General features: G+C 34.2%; 1 protein-coding gene across 1 annotated transcript in view; it reads left to right on the top strand.

Moving 5' to 3' along the window:
• Nucleotides 1-15,724, top strand: part of ADGB (androglobin) — a 130,682-nt gene that overhangs the window by 50,508 nt on the left and 64,450 nt on the right. Inside the window, exons 14-15 of the mRNA XM_072857952.1 lie at nt 8,035-8,080; nt 14,622-14,790. Of these exons, the coding sequence (XP_072714053.1) occupies nt 8,035-8,080; nt 14,622-14,790 (215 nt within the window). The remainder of the gene's footprint in view (nt 1-8,034; nt 8,081-14,621; nt 14,791-15,724) is intronic.

Below are 15,724 nucleotides of genomic sequence, written 5' to 3'. Positions count from 1 at the left end.
TATTATATTATATAAATATTATATTCCACAGGATAGAAAACACTTAATACTTAAATATAGGTTTTTAAAGACTTTTCAGTAAGCTTTTTTTTCCCTGATATTTAAGTAATTTCCCTGCTCTTTGCACTTTATAGTTATATCGATGTGTACTGGGTGGGAAATCTTCCTAATGCTTTCTGTTTTAACCTTATTTTTTTATTATTTATTCCTCAGATTCTAAAAGTCCTATTGCTAACACTATAAAATATTTGATTTTTCTCTTTAAAATCAATTTGATGGGAGAGTCTTAAGAAGATAGTCAGGGGTCTTTATAAATTAATGTTTACTTCATGTTACGATTAATGTATTTCATCTACAGTGAAGGATGTACGTAGGCACATGGCTACTTGAAAAATGTAAACTTTATAAACTCATGCCTTAAAAATGGCATCCTAATTTGGTTCTTAATTGAAAATCTTCAGGCTAGATCTAGAAAAAAGTTAAGGATTCAATGCTGAGTTTGCCTGCTCTTAAATTTCAGAAGCTTTGCCTTCTAAGGATATCCTCAGCCATGAATTAGATGCTCAAGCTTCCAGAGCGAAATATTTTTTATAGGGAAATAATTCACAACATAGAGAAATAGAGACTTAAATATTCAAACAAACAAACAGGGCTCAACACCTACAAAAGAACCCAACTTGGCAATGCCAATATCTCTTCAATTTCATCCTTTTTGCAGCAAACACTGCTCATAAGAGCATCTGGTAGCATTTCTCTTTGACTTTAAGAAGATTGAGGGAAAAAGCAGTACAGGCAATATATAAACACTTTCAATGAAGTTATGCTCAAAATCTGGATCCAGCTCAATAAACCAATTGTACTTTGGGAAAGATGTAGTCTCAACTTGTAAATGTTTACTACAGTTCTCCCCTCTACATTTATTTTCTATTCCAAGTAAAGAATGAGTGCTTCTTCTGTATCTGTTACATTCAATATGATTACAATATACAAAATAATTTAAAAGAACCTATAAAGTGTATTCATCCATAGTGCTGCATAAAGGAAAGACAGCAACTAAGTCCTTATCCACACAATCCTATAGTAAGGATGACCCAATTATTTTAAAATTTCTACTGTTCTTTTCTGGGACAAACTGATAAATGTACTTGAGGATAACATTTGTGGTATTTGGTTGATATATAGTGACTGCCTGTAGGGTTACAAAATGTGCTTGAAGACCAAAGACATACTGTTAAGGATAGTATTAGGTATCTTCATGAACAAAGAAAACGTAATTTAGTTTGGTAAATTTTGAAATAAAAGGGAAATAATTTTCTATATAATTTTTGGAGGGTCTATTTATGTGTTTCCTCTTGAGGGTATACTGTAATGCCATTTTTATATTTCAGATCTGAAACTCAGTTGTTTTAAACTGTTCTATATCTATTGTGTGTGTAGAAAATGTATGTGTGTGGATATAGTTATTGGGTATTTATTAGTTTAAAATAAGGTAATTCTGTAGTGAAGGAGAATTCCTTGCAATATATATTATATATTATTTTAATATTATAATATCAAATTATATTTTATATATGATTATATATAATTTTTATATAATATTCAATATATAATAATTATATAATATTCTATAATATTATATACAATATTATATTATTATAATAAATATTTAACTATCCTGCATTTTGTGTACATTTTATAAAGAATAGTTTAATTACTACTTCATGATCTTTTTAAAGTCTTTTTATTAACTGCAACTTAAGAAAATAATTACAAAAGCAGCAGGGTAAAAGGAGCTGTAAGTAGCATCTTACAATATATAATAATTATTGGTTGCATGACTTCACTCTCTCTAGCTGTACAAATATAGATTCAGTTAATTACAAATTAATACACTTCTATGTGCTGGAAGCATAAAAGTAGTTTGGAATGTCATTTTGATTTTCTCCCCTAGTCCAAGAGTGTAAGAACCACGTGATTGTAGAAAGCTGGTCTGTCACAGTAGGATGTGCAGTCATGGAGAGACAAGGGCAAGTAAGAAAATATGAGAGACACATTGATAAAACCAGATTGGTTGGGAGAAGACATGAGTGTGACTTAGTCTGAGGGCAATCTGATTCAGACATGAAATGCAAGAAGTAATGAGCAGCTAATTGACTCATACTTGAACCTTACTTTTGCCTCAATTTAAATCTCAGCTGAAAAATGCTATGCCTATTAATAGCTGCACTATGTAAGTAGGACTGTATTTGTACGGATTGCAAAAGAAAATAATGTTTTTAACTTGCAGAACAATCATCTTTATTTCACATATTAAATCTTTTAATCAACAAAATTATGTGGATACCTCTGCGAGATTCATTATGGAAGACCTTTCTTTCCATAGTTTTAAAACTTGAAATAACATTATACATCTATAGTTTGGGGGTTTTTTTAAATCAATTAGTGATTAAAAAAACAAACAGTGAAGGAGAAACTTTGATATCCTCAACTCACTAGGTTATGGCTAATTTGTAGAATTTTGTATTGTAGTATACTTAGTGTGAATAACTTTGTCTCCATTTTAACCTATGCAATTACTATTCAGGAGACATCTGCTTTAAAATCTTTGATAAAGATTTGGTAAATCTTTGGGATGCAGCAGTTTTATGCCTTAAGCTGACTGAAATTCAGTCAGCTGCTGTGCCAGATCCTCAGCAAGTTTAAATTGGCATATTTCAATTCACTGCAATGTAAACTGTATGAAGTTACATCACTGAATATCTGATTCACTGTTCCTAAGGTCTGTTGTCACAGAAACAGAGACTAGTGATAAATGAAAGATAAAATTTGGGGGGCTGGATGTACCTTCTTTGAAGACTATCAAGTTGAAAGATGGCATTATCCCTCGTGTCCCCAAAGTACTCATGCCAAAGAACAGAAGTGCTTTATTATTGATTCTTTCAAACTTTTTCCCCCCTGAATTTCCCATTCCCTCTGATTTTACAGTTCTGAAAGCTTTGTGTATTTGCATTAGGAAAAAAATCTTTTAAAATACCTATTTTTGGTAGTTAAATTGATCTTGAATCACACTGTTATTAAGAAAATACATTTTGTGAATTTTTGGTTTAAAAACTCCATAAAATAGGGCCCAGTTTTTTAATGAAGAGGCTTGCTTTTATTCTTCTTCAATAGGAAGGTAAGTAATTTATATGTGTAAGACACATTGAAATGCGTGTGAAAGTAGATTTTTGGCTTGTTCCATTTGGTTGAAAAAATTATTTGTGGAATATGGCTTCCTGAACTAGAAGGTGTTCAGAATTTGATTTTTCCTTTCATTTGTATTCCTTATCCACTTTTGTAGACAGGAAAAAAGCAAAAAGGTCATCATATGTAAACTGCACAGTGTCTTGCAGTTTTCTGGAAGAGTAATTTTGGCAAACTCTTTTGAGAAAAAGATTTTCCTGGAATAGTGTTTCTTTGTAGCTCTGCCATTCAAGAGCCTACGTGAATATTCTTGATCGTGATGAATTCTTTAATACAAGTTATGTCCAATTCCACTGAGAAGAAAGCTCTTTTTGTTCTGTTTGAGGAAATGTTGAACAGTAACAAAGCAAGAAAAATCTAATCCGTCAGATTATGTTTGCCGTCAGAATTTGCAATGGCTGCTAGATATTTTAATAGACTGACCTGACTGCTATATTCAGAAATCTTAGGCAGAACATTCTGATTTCTCTTTGTGGCTTCTTCAGCGTCAAGCTCCCTAGCAATGCTACTTTCTAGAGCAGCAGGGTTAAAATCGCCATGCTCTCCCAGCGACATAAACACAATACACTTGTTCTTTAATGTTCATGTTTACCTCAGTTTTCTTAATTCAGTGCCATCCTTTACATATGCAAGCTCAGTCTTACCTTCTGCTTTACGACTGATATCAGCCTATTTAGTTTGCATGCTCTGTTGTGTGCTTTTTTCATGTTCCCCACAAATGTTCCAGACTGTTGTGTCATAACAAGCTTTTTCTTCTCCTCATTCTAATCCTTTTTGTCACATGTTTTGTAAGCCCAGTGAATTGGTATTAAGTCAACAGGAGGGCTAGGTAGAAAATACAAAATTCTGTTTTCTTTACAAATTTTATAGTTTTGAAAATTACTTCAATCTGCACAAAATGAAAATTCCCTGCTATTTTTTTAGGGAAAAAAGTATACATGAGATATGAGGCACATGAATTAGAAAAGGGATCTGAGCTCTCAGTTTAGACATTTGTGGTATAGAGAATCTTTATGTTGGGCCCGCAAATATCTACTTGCTTATACAGAATGGGGCAGCTCCAACATTAGAGACTGAATAAAAGAGAAGCCGAGTTGGTAATCCAGTATTTTTAAGCCATTCCTGTACCTTAGTCCGTGCACAACTTTGCTGCTGTTTGTTCTTTTGTACCACTGCGTTTTTTCAAGTCACCTCTGTTACCTTCTCCCACATCACAGCTAAAACTAGAGCTGATATTCCAGTTAGTGAAAACAGTGACTCAGGAGTAGGCAAAAATGAATGCATCCAAGTGACTATAGATGCAAAACCCTTTGATGATATAACTCTCAGGTCAACATCAAACCTAGAAATTTAATACAGGGTTGGATCTCAAGAATATTTTAGTCGTCTTTGTCATTTTGGAGGTGGATTTGAAATGGATTTTTAATCTTAAAAATGACATATTTGAAGCTTTATTCCTTCACCTGCAATTATATCCAGAGAGCTTATTTTTGGAAGAAGACTAGTGTTTTTTACAGAAAAACTGGCGTTAAAAGTTTTGCCATGAATTGTTTCTACAATAGAAAAGGATACTGATTTTATAAAAATATCAGATAGATTTTAAAACGTATTATTTGGTGGCTTTGAATAAAATAACGATGTAGCTAATGTTAGGAGGCTGAACAATATAAATGAATCCTTGAAAGTAACAAGATAGCTGTAAATTTATGAATTACCATTATTTTTACAATTATGTGTTAAGGATTATAAAACATAATAGATGATAAACTAGATTTTTAAGTTAACCAGTGAATTTTCCTCACATTTTGTGTTCAGATTTCCCATTGATTGCAGGAAGAACAAAAACTAAATTCTCCCTGAATCTAACTGTGTGCATCCTTTCATGATTCACGGCTGGATCCAAGTCTTTTTTTATTTCTTTCTTTATTGGATATGGTGGCAGCAGAGATGACCTTTCAGACAATGTGTGTTCATTAAGGATGAAAAATGCTTTTAGTTTCTCTTTCTGTGCCAATGTCTTTGTTGCTGTAACCGAGGCAATAGCATAACAGAATGAGAACTTCCTTGACATTCCCAGTTGTCTCAGAATCAGTGAGGTTTAGGTAGACAGACACATCCCGTCCCATTAGAGAAGCAGACAGCTTTTGACTATGTTTGCACTCCAAAAACTGAGTAAATGAGCCTACAGGAGACTCTACACAGCTGTGGTTAGATTGCTTTCACAGTTCAAACTGGCTTAAGTAACATTACTAAGCATCCAGATTTTCCAGGGTACGTTCTTCTTCTTTACTGGAAATTCTACTGAAGCAGTTTTTGAGGATTTTCTGTATCTCTCCAGGCCTTCCTGCTGCCAGCTGTTAATACCAACAAAGTAGCTCTATAGTAAGCTGCCACATGTCCGTACTAGAAGCATGGATCATGTGTACTGTCCATGAACAGTAAGTCTGGCAGAAAGTGCTGGAGTCGTAGTACAAACATTACAGTCTCCAAGGCTTGATCTGATACTTTTTATACTTTGGACATGCCTAGGATTTCTGAGAAGAAACTTGATAAATTGTACAGTTGACATGTACCTGTTTGGTGACTCCTACAAGAAATTTGGCAATATTGGAATCCTGCAAGTTGTAGACTCCCATGCAGAAATATGACAGCTCAATGCATGCATACTTCTGAAATCACAGTTTAAGGGAGGGAGAGAGTCCGCGTATTACTAGAGGTTTTTCAGACCTAAATATTGAGTCGTGACTGTCAATGTCACGTGACAAGTGATCACAGCTTGCCTTTTGTTTTCCACAGTTGTATGTACAGAAATCTGGAAACAGGAGCTGAAATACACAGGCAACTGGAAAATCCTGTTGTGTCCTTTTCAGCTCATTTGCTCTAGAAAAGCAAGAAATTAATCTAAAAAGGGACATGTAAGATGTAATATATTTCAGCTACCAAATTGTTCAACCAACTGTTAACAATTTCAACAATGTATGTATTTTTCTCTTAGTTGCTGTTTATAATAGATCTATCCCCAGCTTTGACTCATGAACATTCTTTAAAAAAACCACAACAGATTTGGAATAGAATTTAGGATTTGTGCTGTGCAAAAATGGGACTTTCAAATTCTCTCAATAAACAATACTGCAGCTAAATTATAAGTATTAAATTATTTGGTACTTCCTATTTTGGGACAGAGGCTCTTAAATCTGTAGTTTATTCTCTCAACTCTTTCCTTTAGTTAGTTCAGAGAAGACCAAACACCAAAAATTTTGACAGAGGTGAGATTCCCGAGCCTCTTCTGGGCCTGTGGAGGTGCTGTAAAATGCCGCAGGAAGACTTTTACTGCAGCTAGGAATTAAAGTAGAAAGCTGTAAGGCTTTCCTCTAAGGAAGCATTCGCAGATCCCTTCATATTGTGTATGCAGGGTAGTCTGTAATAGGAGGCTTGAGGCAGACCTAGAGTTATAGCATAATTACCTTGTGCAAGCTTTAGGTCCCTGTTGTGACCTGTCATCCAGTCTAACTTACTCAGCCTCTCTAAATTATGTCAGTCTGCCCATCAAAAAATGTTTCTAGATTGTATTGAGAAAGCATAAAAGCAGCTTTAAGTCAGTATAGCTCCCACAACTCCTCTTTGAAACGCAGAACAGAAAGTCACTGTGTGTCTCCAGATGTTGGCCAGCTCAACGCTATCAGTTTCAGCATTAGCGCCATTGACACACGTAAAGATGGGTATATATGAGGAGTTTGGGTGGGGGGAAGGATGACAAATCTTGTTAAAGGGAGACCTGGCATGAAAAGAAGCTTGCAAATTTGTTTACAATAGCCTTTTTAGGCTTTGATAGTTATCTTTGCGAAGGCAAAGCTAGTCCAGTTAGCCCATTAATAGTACCACATTCAAATAGGAAATAAGCTAGGAACTGTGGAATCTCTTTCTCCCACTCTCCCTCCCTCAAAAAAAAAAAAAAAAAAAAGAAAAGAAAAAAGTGCAAGTGAGGCTTGTGCAGAGTATGTCATATTGCAGGTAAGAGGGCAGTCAGAAAGAAGGATGACTAGGCACGCATTTTTAACAGTATCAAAGATTTTAATCTCTCAAAGAAAAGGACTCTGTCTGCAAATTTAATGAGTAGACTTTCTGAAAGGCTGGCTAACTTGATTTCAACTTTAAAGGTAAGTGGATATTGCATTCATATTAGTTCAGCAACTCTAGCTTGGAAATGGGATTGACCAGGATAAAGTTGTTTGCCAAAAACATTAAAAAAGAGCAGGCTACTTTTTATTTATGCAGCTGATAGAAAAGAAAAGATGCTGTAGCAATCAGGCATGCTGTTATCGGTGACAGTTGTGTACACTTGCACAGCAAGAAATGCTTGTGGGAAAAGGAGCCCTCCATATACTTTCCAAGAATGGAAACTTAGAAGAGAAGAGAACAGGACTGGTTCTACAATAGGACTAATTAGTTCTTAGAATAGAACTTATTTTATTGTCAAAGAACAGTAATATCAAAGAACTTTTTTTTAATAGCAGAGGAGTAGGCATGTGGAACAGCTTTTATCCCAGACTCCAGATCACATGTAATTCTCTAGAAAAACATCAGTCTGTCTATTGGTGATGTATATGTAGGTATTACGATGAGTTTTATTATTTCTATTTTTCTTTAAAAAAAAAAATACTACAATGATAATTTACTAGTTTGTTTCTCCATCTCAGGAAGGACTGCCCCAAACCCAAGTATTTTCTTTAACAAAATAATGCAAGATTATAATCACCATTGTTGGTTTTTGGTTTTTTTTTCACCATATAGGAGACCACCCTCTTTTGGCAGCAAAATGCAGAGAGACCCAGTAAAGGTAAGTGTGTTTGAAGTTTATATTCAGACTTCTACCATTCCCATATTGTTTGGCCTCAATGTTAATCCTCATGTACAAATATCAACAGTCTTTTTTATGGGTGTTGGTTTTATGGGAAAAGATTTCAAAGAACTGGTAATAACATGTATAATTACATAGAGTAGAATCTTCAGAGTGGTATTAAAACCCCCTAATTTACAAGAATATTTTGAAAAAATAACACTTCTTGTAAGTTACTCTCCAGTAAAATATACCGGGTTTTGTATACAGAACTCTTTTTCTAATCACTGTGAATTATACTCTTTTTTTTTCTGAAATAAAAGGCAAGAAAAAAGTACAACTTCCATTTTAATAAATGTTACTTTTTTAATGTGTTTGAGATTAGTATTTGAAGACTATTCAGACTGAGTAATTTTTTCAAAATGAGTACTTCTTTGTTTAAGTGAATGTTTTAAGGATTTGGCCAAGAGAAGTTAGTAAGAGCCTTCTTTTTAAAAGAAGTGACCAGATTTGCTTGGTGCACAGTGAACCGCTCCTAAAACTGACTGCTAGTAAACACCTTTACTTTTACCAGAGTTCTGAAAGTAAATCTCAGAGCAGAAGAACATGTGAAACATGAATAGGATTCATGCTTTATTTACACCATGAGTCATACATGTGATACTCACCTTGTTTTTGGTTTTCAGCTCTTCAGTCCATGTAGAAGCCTGTGCAATGCACTTTTGCTTTTTAAGCATTTCTGAGGGTTGAATCTCATGGTGGGGAAAAGGCACAGAATGTCATTTTTTTAAACATTTTTTATTGGATCCCCTCTTCCACTGTAACTGAGAAATACAATAAATATCCTCTCAGTTAAAGCATGTGCACAACTTCCTAACTTCTACAGTAACTAAACCCAGTAATTTTACCCAAGATGTTTAGAAATTTTCAGTTTTTAACATTATGGAAAAATGTGCAACCTATCAACCATCTCTAGTAACCTCCAAATAGGGTAATACAAAATAAGGTTATAAAGAGGGGTGGGGGAAAAACAGCCAAACCCAGATCATACAACAAGTGTAATGAAGAGTGAGAATACATTTATGATTTTTAAATATCTTGAACCAACGTAAATTATACTTCTCCAAAATCTATACTAATAAATAGTTTTTAAACAAATTTGGTAAACATATGTTCAGTACAGGCAAAGGATATAATTTTGAGGTTATAGTTTTAAGAACTGATAATAATTTCAAGTACTATAGTGCTTGAATGTCTTTTCTTATGAATTCTTATTTTTATTACTATCATCCCAGTAAAAAAAGAACCAACCCAGAAGAATCCCACTGTATCGAAATGCTACAAGTTAATGAGGTGGAACTATATCCTTCAGTTATTCTCTCACAGCTCAATGCCAAATCCTAACAGAAATATAGTAGTTTGTAGTAGATGACTCTAAGCATGCCATGAATATGTTGGGATTTTTGTAGCTGTCACTATTAATTGATTCTGAAGTTAGTGTATCTCAATAGCCAGATGGCCGTCTTTTCTGCTTACTTAAAAGTCTACTCAAGAAATGCCCATTGAAGAAAAGCTCCCATAGCACAACCAAGGAGAAGGATGAAGTGGACATGTTTCCATCCTCTGGCCTATAATACTAATAATTCACATTACTACTGTAACAAAATCCTTTGTGCTCAGGTTCTCTTCACAATCTCCAGGACATCTCAACTCATATGTGTAATTTCTCTATGCAAAATCCATTTAATTCTGACTTTACCTAGAAAATATTGCTAATCATTACAGGATTCAAAGACTGGAGCTTTATGCTCCTATTAGGTGGTACAGGTATGATTGCTTTTCTTTAAATAATACAATTCCTTTTAATTTCTTAATTATTAACTAAACTCATCTTCATAAAATTATTTTTAAAAGAAAAAAAATCATTGGGAAAGGTGGCATAGTAATATATCTTGTTTTAATGCTTTGCATTGTGCCATGCACTGTAGGTTATGAAGGTTACTTCATATCGCTGTTACTTCAAAACGATTCATTATGAGTCTGTCAACTCCACAGAATATCTGAGAGCATGAATCATGAACCAAAACCGAGAAAAACAGAGAAATCTTTTAACAAATGTTTTATTTATGAGTATGGGGGGTTTAATAAACCTTTTAACATGGCTAAAAATTGCTCAAATTTTGCAAAGTATGTGAATGACAATTCAATAACTTTATCTCTTCAGAGTTTGGTTACAGGTCATTAGACAGTTAAATATATGAATAGTCTAATGTCAGGAAGGTTCTTTCTGTTCACTTGAAGTGGATTTGAAACACATTCCTATTGAGAACACTGATATTTTACAAGTAAACTCATACATATAAACAAATCCTTTCCTGGTTAAATAATTGCTTTTCAATATTTCAATATCTTTTGGTTTAGGAATCTCTGTCCTTTTATGTTTGTTTAAAAAAAAAAAAAAGAATTTTAAAATATTCTCACTAAACTACCTAGGCTGCTAAAGTCCATTGAAATTTTGCACTATTGAGGTTCACCAAATACAATGAAAATTTTTTTGTAAAAGTATAGTGCATCACTGTCTTTCCCTAGAATGTCCTCAGAGTAGGAAATCATAGCTTTGCAAATCTACCAGAACAAAAAATTTTTCCTAAATCATATAATTACACTTAATTGTGCTTTGTTGTAAAATTAAGATTTTTACATTTACACTTCTTCTGTCTGTGTTGTTGTTACAATAAAGCAGTTATATTCTCAAGATGAAGTGCTTTTCTATGATTTCCGATTGCTTGTGGTGCAGATACTGGACCTGATGGAAGTTGTTTGTAGTATCACCTTATTCCCATGATTATCTGTTATCTCACAGGAATCTTGCTGTTCCAGTATTTGTCCAGAGACATAATGAAACTAAAATACAGGCTGAAAATGACAAAACCAGAAAGTGAAATTTCAAATGAGCATGCTGGAATTAAGTATGACAGTATTATACAGTGTATACAGGATATATTGAAGTAGTACACAGTAAGGTGGAAAATTTCTTTGATCATGTGGACAATCTTTATATTTTCCATAAAAGTAGCTAGAATTTGACATTCTGTTAAAGTGGACCTGAAGTTGATAGATTATTTAAAGTTGAAAGACATCTTTAAATGTAGGTTTTCTACCATGAGTTTGAAGATTAGCAAATGTTTTAAAGAAAATATTAAAAGTGATCAGTCAGTTACCTTCAGCTTTGCAGCTGACAGGTTGAGTTACCTTCAACTATCTTGCTAGTTGGTTGGTTGGTTACCAGTTGATAGGTTGGTTACCTTCAACTTTGCAGCATTATTTAACATTTTTTTGATAAGTGATAGGTTGATAGGTTGTTACCTTCAGCTTTGCAGCATTATTTAACACTTTTTTCATAATGAAAATGCAATTTGATTTAAAGGCAGAGCATATATGATACTTCTGTTTCTTTGTATGATTTTTTTCATCAACACCCCCCACACCCCCCAAGAAAAAAACCCAAAACCCTAAGCTAGTCTGACATGTTTTACCTGGATAAATTATCTTCCCTTTCAATTCATCTACCCATTTGCCTGCATTTGAAATTTGGTTTATTGGCATTGGACTAAATCATCTGTAGTTGGTTAGATCACTTTTAATATTTTCTTTAAAACATTTGCTAATCTTCAAACTCATGGTAGAAAACCTACACTTAAAGATGTCTTAAGTACCATTTTGTGGATTGGAGATTTCCTGTGCCATTATCTCTGTGCTCTGTTACAGAAATTGGCTACAACCTGCATATTCACTGTGTTAAGTTCTTGCAATTTCTGCTGTAAATGGGAAATTTCCATTTTTGTACCTCTATTCCAATAAGCCAGCCTGTCTATCCCTTCTTACTGAAAACTGAGGCAGGGGACTCATTTCAATTTTGAACCATTTTGAACATTTTCTTTACAAGGTAGTATTTTCTTGTGCTTTTTCATTTACTTGGCTAGCAAACATTTTAATTTGCTTATTATTGTTTTCTCCTAAAGCTCGTTCATGACTATGAAGAGCCAGATACAAAGCGTCCAGATACTGAATAAATGTTAGCACCGAAAACTGTAGTCCGTTTCATGAGAGGGGCTTGATTTCCATTTAAGCATCTCAGTAAAGAGCCAGTCCTTGAAAAATTATGAGCACTTACCAAAAGTAATTACAGCATTTGATGCTAAACTGTCTTAAAATGTGTCTTCTCACTTTCTTGAGAACATTACTCTTTCTAATAATTTTGGGGGTTTCATGCAGTACAGTATTTTCTTACCATAAAACCAGGGATTTTTATGATAAGCTCTACTAATCGGTGTTCATTTGCTACTCTTTCTTTTTTCCCTTTTTGGATTATTCTAGTTTGTATGCTGCTTTGCTCTTAGTTATTGATCTGTTTTTATTTGTCTTCTATTTTTTGCTACAATGCCTGTTGTTATTACTTCTGTACTTGAATGGTTTCCCTTATTCATCAAGTTACTTTTTTTCTCTTAAGCTTGATTGTAACATTAATCTTTGTTGCTTGAGTTCTAAGTAGCATAAAATTCTTGAATTCAAGTATGCTGTTCCCTTTTATGAAGCTCTCTGCAGTGTTTAATAAGCTCATATTATATCCCTGTGTATTTGATTAATATTTGCATTTGTTCAAGTAATAAATTATATGATAATTATGGATAATTATTTGCTGACATTCTCTCTCATATGTCAGTTTTAAAATACTATTTTATACTGAACATCTCTTAAGATTTGCTTCAAATTTATTTATAGTTTTATTCCATAAATTATATCTTTGTTATATCACCTAGTGTTTGTGGTTTCTTATAGCTGGAAATGGCACTTCTTGCATACAAGGTAAACTATAGTTAGCAGTTTGATTTACTTTTTTCTTATAATTGTATTTCTGTATGATGCCAGGAAGCTGTGAACAGCACTGTCTTTGGAATGCATAGATCAAAAAGGATAATATATGCTTTTTGATGACATTCTCAGAAGATTCTCATTATTTCTTCAAAGAGAAGTGGGGAAACTTCAGCCATTTTGTTGACACTGGTTTTGCTTTCCTTTAGCTGCACTGGAAGAGCTGTCTCCCCTCTGATCCCAGTCCACATACATAGTCAACAGAAAGGTTTATGTATTGACTTTTAAATAGGGTGGAGCATATCTTCTCTTTGAAGGCTGCAGAGCTCTACTGACCCTATTGATCCTGAAGAAGGTTTATTGATAGTACTCTAGTACTCATGTTCAGAACGAACAAAGAAGAGCAACACTGAGCCACAGGAAGATGATATTGGGCATAGTTCTGCTCTGGTGACCCCTTCATCATACTCTCTGTGATATGCACATTTGTAAGCCATACACTGTGGTTACTTCACTGGAGGCCTAAAACCTATGTTAACTTAAATCTAAGAAAAAGCCTAGATTTTACAGCTTTCAGGTAGTTTTCCCATAGTGTAAGGAAGAGAAAAAGGTCTTTGGTGCATTTCCTTACATTACATTTCTTTCAATTCTTGAAAAATTAGTTGCTAACTAATTTAGAGCCACCTACATCTTATAAACTCATTAGTTATCCAGCACATCACTGTGTGTCTCGCTGATCATGAAGTATTACAAAGCACATTTAAATATAAATAATGTATTTTTCTAATTAGCTTTCTCATTTGTTATACCTTACCTGTTTGAATATGACCTCATCTTTTTCCTCAGCAAACATTCTGAATTAATAGCCGTTTATGTTTGAGCTGTTCTGTTCTACTGTCCTCAGCTGTTCTGAGCTATTCTCAAAACTTCTTTTTGGGACAGATAAACATCTTCAATAGCTATTCATATGAATCTCACAGAGTAAAGGCAGAGAAAGTGACATTACAACACAACTTTAAAAGTTACTAAATGATTGCAAAATGTGTCTACATGACATTTCTGTGTTTATATTTTGGTATGAATCTGACAGTAGTTCTGATTTTCCTACAAGAAAATTAATGTAATGTAGTTCAAATCTGTTTCTCTTTACAAGTAGTTAGACTGACTTGTGTGAGTAGCGTCACAGGAGGTACTGTCTAACTACTAGATGCAAGGATAGGTCTTTGTGTCCTCCACAATTCCGTGTGTGTTTTATTTTCAGTGGGTTGTAAAAATTTTATGATACTGCCCCATCAGCTTTTCACTGAATAGGAGCTTTGGACAAGGGGTTGTATTTTTCTTTATATAGATGACTTCAGGTTTGCAGAATTCATATGTATGTTCACCTAACATGCTCATATTAAAGGTTCTAGCACACAGTTCAAAATGTGGTAGTATACTGAGGCAGAATACTTAAGCAGTTGCAGATGTAAGCAACAAATACCTATACAGAATTGTTTCAGTCACCTTTTGAGCTTTTTAGGTTAGTGTTTTAGTTTTTATTTTTAAACTCTGAGATGTATGGAAAATATCCTGGCAATTTTAAGGTAATTTTTGAGTATAAGAATGATACTACTTTAATGTGCATATTGTCATTGTATTGACTCTGTGTGTCTTCTTATCTCTGCAGAAGAATTACATGATAATATCAGTTTTAATGCAAAACGAATGTCAGAAACAGCTGATATTGGTACGAACAGCCAGACAGGGGATAAATCAAAGGAAGAAATGGAGTCAGAAAGGACTTCTGTTTCCAGGGAAACCTGGATCAGCTTTGAAGACTTCTGTGTTTGTTTCCAGTAAGGAACAGAAGTTTTGGGTTTTATTCCATAAAGTATACAGTATAACAATGGTAAAATGTGAAATGTGACTATATAGAAACTGTATCTTCTCAACAGATCTTCTTTGTATAACTATCCTGCCTTTCAGGGTAGTCCCAAGGCTACTCTTCCAACCAGACTTACTGTCCCTGTTGACAGTGAGTCTGTAGGTGCAACCCCAAGCTGTGTCTTGAGTATGTCCTCCAGAGTACAGCGGAGAACACAACCACCAGCATCATAAAGCATATGTCAGACTGAAATGTGGGTGGAAGATGGTAGGTCATGGAGCATGCAGCCGTTAGGGTGCTCACATACCCAACCCATCAGCCACTGGGCAGACACAGTCTGCATCTGAACAACACAATTCTAAGGCAAAAAAAGTTGTTGAAGTCTTCTGTTGCCATCAGCACAGCTCAGCTTGGTCAACTAGGTGCTTTCTTTCCCTCCCTTTTCAATATAATTGCAAGGCATTTATACTTCTGCAAACATAAAAAAGCTAGTGTAATTGTAGCATAATATCTTTAGCTTCCATCTTTCAGATTTAAGAAGCCTGGTACACTATAGATCCTTCAGAGAATCTGACATTACTGAGGGGAGTAATTATATCAGAGAAAATTCACCCAGGTTTTTTTCATTTGAATTTGTAACTGAGATTTCTTTGCAAAGCTTTTATTTTCATAAATGAATGATTTTTTGAGCAGATATTAAACTCTGCTCCCTCTCTGAGGGAGAATGTATAGCTTTTATACCAGCAGCCCTACAGGAACTTTAGGAATAAAAGATCATATATCACTTTAGACTTTGTTAAAGCTTGCCTGTCTAATTTTACGGAGCCCCAGGTCCAGGAGGGTATGGCCTTCAGAAAAGCATCACAAGCAAAGTAATTTCCTTTCCTTTCAAAGTCTTGCTCACA

The sequence above is a fragment of the Ciconia boyciana genome, chromosome 3 (genome assembly GCF_034638445.1).
Source record: "Ciconia boyciana chromosome 3, ASM3463844v1, whole genome shotgun sequence".
NCBI classification, from domain to species: Eukaryota; Metazoa; Chordata; class Aves; order Ciconiiformes; family Ciconiidae; genus Ciconia; species Ciconia boyciana.
Note: the sequence above shows the minus strand (reverse complement) of the source record. Positions and strands in the feature narration are given on the sequence as shown.